General features: G+C 34.1%; 1 protein-coding gene across 1 annotated transcript; it reads left to right on the top strand.

Annotated features, from left to right (window-relative positions):
- The first annotated feature begins 596 nt into the window (after nt 1-596).
- LOC123555318 (uncharacterized) lies at nt 597-2987 on the top strand. The gene is made up of 2 exons (XM_045345974.2): nt 597-1373; nt 2075-2987. Exons 1-2 carry the CDS (start codon nt 726-728, stop codon nt 2909-2911), a joined length of 1485 nt encoding a protein of 494 aa, XP_045201909.2. The 5' UTR covers nt 597-725; the 3' UTR covers nt 2912-2987.
- Nucleotides 2988-11762: the final 8775 nt, after the last annotated feature.

The following is an 11762-nucleotide window of genomic DNA, read 5'->3' on the forward strand; positions in this document are numbered from 1 at the left end:
GCATCAAATTTAAAGGTTCAAATTTAAGTGGTTTTGAGTTAAAAAGGTCATCACTTTATAAGCCCAATCAGCTTTAAAAAGGTTTAAGGGCTTTAAAAAAAGTGTTTTTTAAGTTTTTGAGCAGAAAAAGTTTACAAAGTTAGGCCCCTGGTCCTTAAAACCTTATCCCGGTTAAAAAAATACGAAAAAGTATTTACTGTAAAATCTAATCCCCTTTTAAGTTTTTAAGGTTCTGGGGGCAACTTTTTTTAATTTTTGAGTAACGGGGGGAAACCCTTCACTCTAACGATAGACCGACCAAGCGAACCAAATACCCGATTTTCAGGGGGGATGGGGGGGGAAAAAACTAAACACGCGTTTTAAAAAGTGAAAGTTTTGCTTAAAAACAGTGACATCAGACTCAAAACAAAAGTGTTGGCAGTTTTTTTTTGGTCATCTGTGTGATATCGGCTTTTTGAAAACCCCAGGGGATGTATCCCTTTCAAAATTGATTGCGGTTGGCTTCCCTACATTAACCCGTTTTAAAAAAATTGCTTACATTTTTTTTAATTGGAAATTTTCCGTGGACGGATTGTATGGAAAGGTAACGTTGTTTCCCAAACAAAAAACAAAATCAAAATGACGCCCAAGATCGATTCGATATTTTACAAACTCGGCGCGACTGTCTTTTCCCGATTGCAGTTCAGCCAGTAGAAGAGAATCAAATATTCCACCAGGCATACTACATGGTTACGTCTGTTCCTGAAAATTATATCAACGGTAAAAAGCTGAAATCCTATAGATCTTGTGGCGATGAAAACGTAGCTCCATGGGGGACTTTGTATCCAGTTTACTCTGCTAAAAACAAACAAATATATAAGAATATGGCGTGTGCAGCTGCTCATGGTGTCACTGACGGGATTGTTTGGAGTGCTGTTCTTAACTGCGCTACAGATAAGTTCTCAGACGCAAGCAATTTTGTTTTTGGGCTGGATTCAAATTCAACTTCCAAGGACTGCGCAGTGACATTTATCTATCCTGGTGATATGGAACTTATACAATCTTTTAAATGCTATGTATCTCTCATAGATACATGTTCCGATACAGAATTTGAAATGCCTTATCAAACTAGCGTTTCCAAGAAAGAGATAACTGAGTGGTGCACAAGCGGATTTGTGTCCCCATACAGAAAGAATTACATGTATGCTAATGTTTTCTGCGCCATATGCAATGGTGAAAACTTTAGATATGATCAAGATTGCTCTGAGAGTTTCAGTAGAGGTGGACACGACAACGGATTCATCGCGCTCATTGATGAAGCCTTTGTAAGTTCATACCAGAAGGAAACGTTTGAAAATGTACCTTCAATACACATGGCGTGTGATCTTAAGGATGTAAGTATATTGGTTTAAAACTTTGATTCCTGATTCTTGTTTGGTTTTTAGTCATACTGTCATGTAAAAATATCTAACTTAAACGCCGGAGAAAGTCTCTGATTGGTTATTGCAGGTACGGGCAGGCACGTAGACCTAACCTTCGCTTTCAACATGCTAAATTTATAGCTTCTCTGTTATTTAGAATTAAGATTTCGTAAAATTGTTTCAAAGTTTGTGCAGGTATTTGGTGGATTTTGTTTCTTGTTTTTAATAGAAACCTGTATCTCAGATAATTACTGTACGCATAAGTAGTAGAAGAAGCCTCTTAATTCTAACCCTTTATTAAATTAATTGGGAACAGCTTATTATTGGTAAAATTAGTACCTTAAACAGATTCACCGATTACAATATAGTCATACACAAATGAATTCCGTATTGTTATAGTTAGTCTCAGGCTATAATTATTTTATATATGTTTTTATATTTCAAATGGAGTCAGTATTGATATTAGGTTCAATATCACTATACAAGCTCTTCCTCAAAACATACATACAGCCCTTCTTCAAACTTTATTTTGACTCCTATTGTTGAATTCTTATCAAAATTTAGCTTTTATTAATATTTATTTCTTTAAGTCTAAATACTTGTCTATTTACTATTTAAACCTATCTGATATGATCGATCAATTTATTTCTCTTTTTTTTGCTCTTTTCGTTTAGTTCAGCAGATGTCGACCAGTACTTTGTCCGTCTGGACAATTACGAGACGGAACTGATAGATGCACATATCCAAACATACTTTGGTACGATCAAGTATACACCGTATTAATCAGTCTAACATCGGAGGAGGCCGTCAACTTTACAGAAGTATTTCATCATGTCAATTCTTGTGGTCAAACGAACATAATACATGTTCTAAAATCACCATTGCTAGGTCACTGGGTAATTGTTACCATATTGAATAAAATAACTGACCGTACTAGCAGCAATAAAACAAATCTAATAGTTGGGTTAGCAAGAAAACAATCTAAGGTCCGACCGCAGGATTTAATACAGAACTTGAAGAGAATATTGAAGGGAAAGTGGTTTTTAAAACATAATGTCACCATTTCGTTTAAAGCAAGCATTCTGGCATATACCAACATTAATAGAGGTCAAGGTTCAGGTCATGAAACTGGCATTGCCTTCGGCAGTATTTCACAAAATGTCACATATCCCAGATACTGCATTGTTTACAAAAGCAGCTGGGATATTCCAAAAAGAAATCATATGATCACAAAACTTTACTTATGCTATCAAGTAGAACTAACTCAGTCTGAATTTATTCTAAGCACTGACAAAAAGCTACTTTTCAATAATGTAACGCAACGTGTCATGTTTACCAATGAGTTTGTCCTGCTAGGAAGCAGTACTGATGACGGAGACCGAGCTAGGATTTGTGTCGAAGACTCCGGAATGTACATAATAGGCAAAGATCTTAGGCAAAATACAGCCTCATTTTCCCACGTCACTGCTCATGCATTTCTTGTTATTGCATGGCTTCTGAGCTTTTTATAAGTAATCTCTTTCTAACTTTTTTGTTGAACTTTTATTGTCGTTTTGAAATATAACATGAACTAGTGTTGTTAATAAAATGCGCATTGACAATATATATTTATTTTGTTTTATTTTTACTGGTAATTCAATAAAACGTGAAAAATCCACAGATCGCTCAACACGACAAAAATAATAATGTTGCAGGCTTGGTTTGATTGAACCTGTTTATGAACGGTAGTGGAAATGCAAGCTATAGCCTATAGCCCCTCGTCGAGCTGAAATAAAATTCACACATGTTGCAAGTACTAAAAAGCAAAGTAGAGACTTTAGCTGATGAGTTCATACGGCGATGCACATAGTACCTTTAATGATACCCTAGTGTGCTACTCGATGAAAAGCGGCGAATGGTTCCAAGTTAAAATAATAGGCTTACCCTTAGCGAGAAAAAAATGAGCAGAATTATTAGAAAGAGGATCCGAAAATAAATGATATAAACATTTAGATGCATAACCAAAGGCTTAACAAGTATTTAAAAATCTATGAATGTACGAACAGGTTAGCTGTGCTGAATGTTCGAAAATCTATAAACTGAAAATTTCGATCAGAATTATATAGAGTCTTTGCAATGTTGACTGACAATAAGTTATACTTTCGGAACTGCATTATTGCAAAATTATGCTAATAGATACATAAACTAATTGGTATGAGGAATTTAGCACTGGGTTCACAAATTTCCTTAATAAGCATTTAGATAATTAGATTAAGCCATTACATTGTCTGTATAGTGTCAGTAATCATGGTAATAGTAAGTTGAGAACTTACAGAAATTTTAAATTTAGTTTTGAAAGAGAGGACTACCTTACAGTAATGTTACTAATAGAAATAGATTCGCTCTGGCTAAGTCCCGTTGTGGAGCCGCACCAATTAGACTTGAAACAGGGCGTTATGAAAGACTTAGAGAAAATGATAGAATATGCCTGGTGTGTAACTCTGGGGTAGAAAATGAACTTCATGTTATACTGAAATGTCCATATTATAATAACATAAGAAAATATTTGTTCAGCAAAGCCAGTGAAATTGATATAACGGGTTTCTAAGGTTCAGTGATTGTAACAAGCTCCATTTTATACTCTCCAATGATAGTACTGTTAAAGAAGCTGCAAAATCCTGCTACTTAATTCTGGATAAACGTAAAACATACCCGTATCATAGTTAAACTTTTAAAATCACAAGTTTTAATCTGTATAGATCCTAGATGGACATAACCTTCTACTATGATTACTGCAGTTTGTTGAGCTATACCTCAGGGATGAGTACTTCTTGGTTTGAGCAGGGTCTTGTGCCGGTTGATGAGTGAGCGCAGCTAAAGCTGACCGTAGCAAGTGATTGCTGCGTTCTCTCATTAATCGTGACGAGTGTTAGTCTATCCATCGGTCTTCATTTGCTTTGTAGTGCAAAAGGTAACAACGGGATATACTCAACATCCATAATTGAAAAAAAAATCTTTTTCTATTTACTGTTTTGAAATTAGTTCCTTTAATGATTTGTACTTATCATTTTTTGGTATATAATAGATTCTATTAAATGATAACATCAACTGAAATTGAAAACATTGTTATCACTACTGACTTAATACTCTACTAGATGTTATTTATTGTCTTCTTGATTTTCTGACGTTACTTTACTTCTTTCAAACTCTATCACCTCTATCACAATGTCGAAAATTGTTTATATGGTATTGTAATTTTTAACTATTTACGGTTTTATGTGTCCGAAGCATAGAACGGATTATTTATCTTTTACGGCCGACTGATGACATTGATATTCGCCATTACGATATTTATATGTGCAAAATAATTTGTCCTCGAAAACAACATTATGCAACTTGTTTGGCTTAACCATGTAATCATGCAAGATCGGTATCTAAATGAAGAAGGTATTATAATGAAAATGTTGTTTTGTGTATTCTAAATAGTTTTGCTTTAAACAGAACAGTCAGAGATTTTAATGACTGCTCAATTGTATAACCGAAATAAGGTTCATATTTGTAAGACGTGACAAGTACGGGTTCTGTGCACTTTCTGCTACGACCTTACTATGACCTGTAAAAAGCAATAGCTCCTTACTTATGAATTTTTACCAATTTTCATGAAGTTTACATTGAACATTATGCTAACCATCAACAAAATCAAGCCAGTTCTAGGCCTCTTTATAAGCATTTTAGGAAAACTAAATTATGTGGTAGATGTAAAAAATATCTAACACAAAGGTATTAGACATTTGCGAATTAAGTCTATGTCGGCTGTGGACCTCTAAGACGATAGATTTTTCACAGGGACCGTCTCAACATAATTATATTATGCACGGTAGGAAAAAGAGTTTATAACGGCAATAAGGTTCGGATTATTATGTCATCACTGTGCGGTAGGTGATATAAATTCGGATGTGCCTGTTTTTAGCTCGACTTTTCGAAGAAAAAGTAGATCGAGCTGTTGCACTCAAGTTTCAAGTTTTTGATGAAGTTAAATATCTCTGTTACTGTCAAAGCTATTGACTTGAAACTTATAATAATTATTTACTGTTGAAGTCTACACCAGGAAAAACCATCTTCTTTCATAGTTCTTTACTATCAAAGTTTACACCAGGAGAAATAATCGCCATAACTCTGATTTGAATTTTGATAGAATTATGCCCCTTTTTGTACTTAAAATGTCTGGTTCAAAATTTGGATAAAGTCAAATACCTCCGTTACTATCAAAGCTATTGACTTGAAACTTAAATTATTATTTACTGTTGAAGTCTACACAAGGAAAAAGCATCTGTTTTTAGCTCGACTTTTCGAAGAAAAGGTAGATCGAGCTGTTGCACTCAAGTTTCAAGTTTTTGATGAAGTTAAATATCTCTGTTACTGTCAAAGCTATTGACTTGAAACTTATAATAATTATTTACTGTTGAAGTCTACACCAGGAAAAACCATCTTCTTTCATAGTTCTTTACTATCAAAGTTTACACCAGGAGAAATAATCGCCATAACTCTGATTTGAATTTTGATAGAATTATGCCCCTTTTTAACTTAAAATGTCTGGTTCAAAATTTGGATAAAGTCAAATACCTCCGTTACTATCAAAGCTATTGACTTGAAACTTAAATTATTATTTACTGTTGAAGTCTACACAAGGAAAAAGCATCTTCATTACTCTGATTTGAATTTTGAAAGAATTATGCCCCTTTTTAACTCAAAATTTTTAGTTAAAGATTTTGATAAAATCAAATATCTCTGTTACTATCAAAGCTATTGACAACTTAAAAAAGTTATTTACTATCTAAGTCTACACCGGGAGAAACAATCCCCATTACTCTGATTTGAATTTTGACAGAATTAAGTCTACACGCGGAGAAACAACCCACATTACTCTGTTTTGAATTTTGACAGAGTTATGTTCCATTTTAACTTGGATTTCCTTTTACTGACAAAGCTCTTATTCAGAGTCAAGCATTGAGAAAAGTCGAGAGCACTGTCTTACGGACAGCTCCTGTTCGGTGTTTCTGTCCATCAGAGAGAAGTTATGCTACACATACCGCCAAACGAATTGAAGCCAGCCATGCGCTCTACACGTCGTTATAATGTGGTGAACATTTGTGCCAAGTTTCTTTAAAATCCTTCAAGCAGTTCAAGAGTTACACATCGCACTCGAAACAAAGTTATATGACCCTTGACCCTTAAGTGTGACATTGACCTTGTAGCTAGCCATCCAAAACATGCGCTCTGCCCGTCGTCTCGATGTGGTGGACATTGCGCTATGTTTCTTTAAAATCCCTCAAACAGATCAAGAGTTGCAGTGTGGACACGAAACGAATTCATATGACCTTGACAACTAAGTCTGACCTTGACCTTAAAGCGAGCCACCTGATACAGGCACCCTTCGCGTCGTCTTGATGTGGAGAACATTGGTCAAGTTTGTTTAAAATCTTTTAAGGGGTTCACGACTTACATAGCGCAGTCGACACGAAATTGCTAACGAACAGATGGACACACAGACAGACAGACAGACGGCCAGATGAATACCTGTTGTATCCCAAAATACGTCCCCTCTGGCGTATAATAACAACAAAGGAATAGAGGCGCAAGCTATTACGTTTTCTACAGTTTTAACAATGACTTACCTAATGACCTATATTTTGATCCCAGCTGTCCCAGTTTAGATTTTTTCATGTCGGACGACGACGACGATGGAATACGGATACACTGCGATCATACTAGCTTATCTTTTCTAATCTGACGTAGATGCGCAACTTATAATATTAAAGAACATTTCAGGAAAGTGTTATAATGCTAGATCAAATACTTTTTGCGGTATGTATAACAAAACATTTCTCTGGTGAACAGACGGACGGAAAGACAAATCCAAATCTTATCCTGTTCGGTGACATAATAAACCAGACCTTGCCATAATTATAGGAATGTTTTCCTGCCAAACATAAATTAAAATTATCATGCTGAGACGGTCCCCTTGAAAAATCGATCGTCTTAGGTCCACGTAGACTTAATTTGCAAATGTCTATTAAGAAGAACTTGACTGTAAATACGGTACATATAATTAATCAACAGTTTCTTCTACGGCTGAATAATACTAAAAGCACGACTTACATGTTATGAAATATTAAGATTTACACCAATTAATTAGTTTATACTCTTTGATAAGTACAGTTTCTTAACAAATCGATGATGCGTCCATACAATTTATCCGAGTTGTTATGTTTTATACCTTTCTTAGATCATATACCAGTAGTTAAAGTCTCCTAATTTTGAACGCAAGTTTTGAATGCATAACCTCTAACAAAAGTTTCAATGCATGAATCAGCGCACATGTAATATGATTATTTATTCAGAAAATAAGCCAATCCGATAACGACAGCACATACTATCCCAGCGACTAGTCCAGACATTAGTCTGGACTTCTGTTTACGATTTGCCTGTTGTCCACCAACGTCTCGTGATCGTAAGGTAAGGAATGAACGCTACTTTTCCCACTCTGATCATGTTTAATATTCCAAGCGTTCGAACTGTCGGCAAATCCAGAAACGTCTGTTATTTGAAGTAACCCAGCAGTGGTTATGTTGTGCGATTGGAAGTGGTGGAATTGCCTTATATTTTGCCTACAAGAAAACAAAATGTATACATTGCGTTTTACAAAACATTGATTTTGCAAAGAAGTTTTCTGACGTACAATCGTGATCCGTAGGTTTTAATTTGTGTGAGAAATACGTGTATAATAGTAGTATCCTATGATGAAAGCCTTACAAACTTGTAAGCATCGACCTCAGCGTATTGTAATTTTATTTACCATGGATGCTAACACTCCTGCAATATATTTGACAACATCTTCATAACTTTCATAGAAAATTTATGACATTTCTCATATACATGTATGTAGAAAACAAAGACCTGACCTGTCATAAATAATTCATAACAAGTTCATTATATTTGTTATCTCGCTCTGTGTATTGTAGGTCGATGGCCAGTAATTCAAATCCTTCTTTGTTTCATATAAAATGACAACTTTAGGTATTTACGTATCTGTATAGAACATATTTTTTCCTACATCTATTTCTCATGAAAGTTCTACCATATAAAAAAAGTGAAAAGAAAATAGGGAGTTGAATAGTTCCCAGTGAAATGCCAGTCGTTTGTTGTCTGCTATCCTAAAATAACGCATATTTGCTCTTGTCAGCACAATAAACCCTTGCTTTAGGTTTCAATACACAAAACTTACCATATGAGCTGTATATTATTATTATAGTATTATTATACCAGATTTATATAGCGCCCTTTTCATGATAAACACGTTCAAAGGCGCTTTACAGCAACTGTAGTCACACAGGGCGTGAAATCATCTAGTACAAACATGGAGCGATCTGACAAGAGGGACAGAGTGAGATAAAGCCCCCAGAACAGACAGAGAGAACTTTTCAGATAAAGACGGGTATAAACATGAAATACGTCACGCTTAATGCTGAGTGTATTCTAGCAGTGAAAGAGTATGATTAAAGCATTTGATCTACATGCATATAAAGGGAAAATTAAGATCTTTTTACTTTGGACTTATGGAAGCATATTTTCGACCGAAGTCCTCACCTTATTCCCATACTATTTTAACCCAATTGTAAAAAGGTCTACAAAAATAAAAACTTATAGAAGGCAGGGAAGCCTAGTTAACAAAACAACATAAATTCTATACCCTTGAAATAATAAAATTTTGGTTCGATGAATTCCATTCAAAACCTATTTAAATAAATTCTTTTTCCAGTGTGTGCTAGGGTGTGTTAGTGGTGTTGCACATTTCATTACCTCTCATGAACAGACTCAGTTAAAATTAATCTGCTGTTTCTTAATTGGTTGCATTCTATTCTTCCAAAGGATCTTCCTAAAGATTTGATATGTTTTTCCACGTACTGGGACAAATTTAATATCTTTATACCTCAGTATCATTTTGAATGACGTTTGCTAGTCGAATAAAACAAAACATTCACCTATATGTTTGTATCTTTTTTAAATGCGTTGACGGAAAGACGTTTTGCACATCGCAGTCGAATATACAAAATTCAACTTTTGTGCAGTAAACAATCCAAACAATAGCTTTTAACATCCTAACGAAGATATTTTATTTTAATCATATATATCAGAATGATTAGTTTAAAATCATGTTTGAAGAGTTTAATGAAATGATTACAAAAACAATGTACACTTAGCAATAAAGCAGCTTAAAATAATAGATCTGGAGGTCCTGATTTAGTGTTGAATGAGGTTTTCGTGCTTGGTAAAGATATACTTGTACCACTTTAATTTGTATTGTTCAATAAGATTTTTGAACTGAAATATTTTCCAGAAAAATGAACTGAAAGATATGTTATACCTTTACATAAGAAAGGCAATTATAAATAATGTTGATATAGAGTATCGAGGTGTTACTTTGCTTAGTTGTTTATTGTTTCTTGTGTTTTGTTGTGTTTAACGTCGGACCGACACAATTACAGGTCCCATGGTGGCTTTCAAGCTTTGATCCAGGTGCCCCTCCTTGCATCATTTCATCATGAGCGGGCGCCTGGGTAGAAAAATGGACCTACCGCAAGCCAGCTGGATGGCTTCCTAACATGAAGGATTCAATGCCCTGAATGAGGCTCTAACCCACATCGGTGAGGGCAAGTAATTGGAAGTCAGCGACCTTAACTACTCGGTTGCAGATCCCCCTTTGGTTGTTTACGAAAATTGTTTACAAGGATATTGAATAACAGGCTTAAGGGCTGGTCGGAAAACTGTGATGTGTATGTGGAAGCCCAAACCGGTTTTAGGTCAAATATGAGCACTACTGACAATTTCTTTGTATTAAATTATTTAAAAGGTCTTGTTTTATATCATGGGAAGCAACCTTTTACCTTATTTTCAGATTTTTTTTCAAGGCTTTTGATTATGTTGTTAATGATAATCTTATTTAAAAAAATGATAAAATTAGGTATACGTGGTAAAATTTCGTCTATGCATTATTAAAGTACTTGCATCAAGTTAGCGAAGAATATACATGTATGCTCGGGGTAAGGCAAGGGGAGTGTTTATCTCCCTTCCTCTTTCCACTATTCGTAAATGATATAGAAGACGTTTTAATACATAGTGGAACTAAAGGGATTGATGTTAAAATGTTTATGGTTTTCTTGCTGTTATATGTAGATGCAATTGTTGTATTTGCTTATTCAGCTGAAGAACTGCAGCAATTAAATGTATCGAAATCTTGAAAATGAAAGTTAACATTTCCGTGACAAAAGTTATGATTTTTAGAAATAAGTGGTACCTTACCAAGAAATATAGAATGTTATTACGATGTTGAGTCAATTTAAATATCTTGTTTTATATTTAGGAACCGTTTTTACTTGTAGTGGATTACTTAACACAGCTCAGAATACATTGCATTGTCAGGCCAAGCTCAAAATGCAATTATTAGTGTAAATAAATATTTATACAGGTTTACACATATTTCTCCTAAGAAAAAATTACATTTATTTTATAACTGGTAACATCTATTTTAAATTATTGTAGTGAAGTATGTGGTTTTGCAAATTATATTATGTCCATTGAACGAGTACATCTTTAGTTTTGTAAGAAATTGTTAGGCGTCAAGAAAACGACACAAAACGATTTATATATGGTGAACTTGGTAGATCAAATTTTAAATGTATTCATTATTATAGTGTTATTAAGTACTTGATAAAATATCCACATGCAAAAGAAAATAAATATGTATATGCAGTTTATAATTTGTTACAAAATGATTATGAAGATAACACGAATCGGGTAAATTAGTGTTCTTCGGTAAGATATTTGTTGTGCACATTATGTTTTGCTGTCACAAAATGTTGATGATGTCGATCTGGTCTTACATGTAGTGAGACAAAGCGTGACAGATAAGATTGTTCAAACTAGCACAAGAGAATTTCTGACTCGAGTAGAGCTTTAGGCTTTAAATTCTGTCAGTAATTAGCTAGATTAAGGGTAACGTCATATAGAATATTGAATCTGATGTTTTGTGTACCATTAATGAAAGAAAATATAGTTTCTGTGTCACTTTATAATTGAATGTCCATTTTATGTTGATTTAAGGAAATGACCGAATATGATAAAAGTTTATTAAATCAAAATTAAATCGGTCATACGAAATTTAGGATCTTTTATACACAATTTGTTTGCAAAATGAAACGAATATTGGTTTAAAAAAGAATTCAAGATACTGAAAATCATCATTAACTTTCATCATTACATAGTTTTATTTTCTCACAAATGAAGGTAGTTAACAATATATTAAATGTAACTAACTGAGTAAGA

The sequence above is a fragment of the Mercenaria mercenaria genome, chromosome 7 (genome assembly GCF_021730395.1).
Source record: "Mercenaria mercenaria strain notata chromosome 7, MADL_Memer_1, whole genome shotgun sequence".
NCBI classification, from domain to species: Eukaryota; Metazoa; Mollusca; class Bivalvia; order Venerida; family Veneridae; genus Mercenaria; species Mercenaria mercenaria.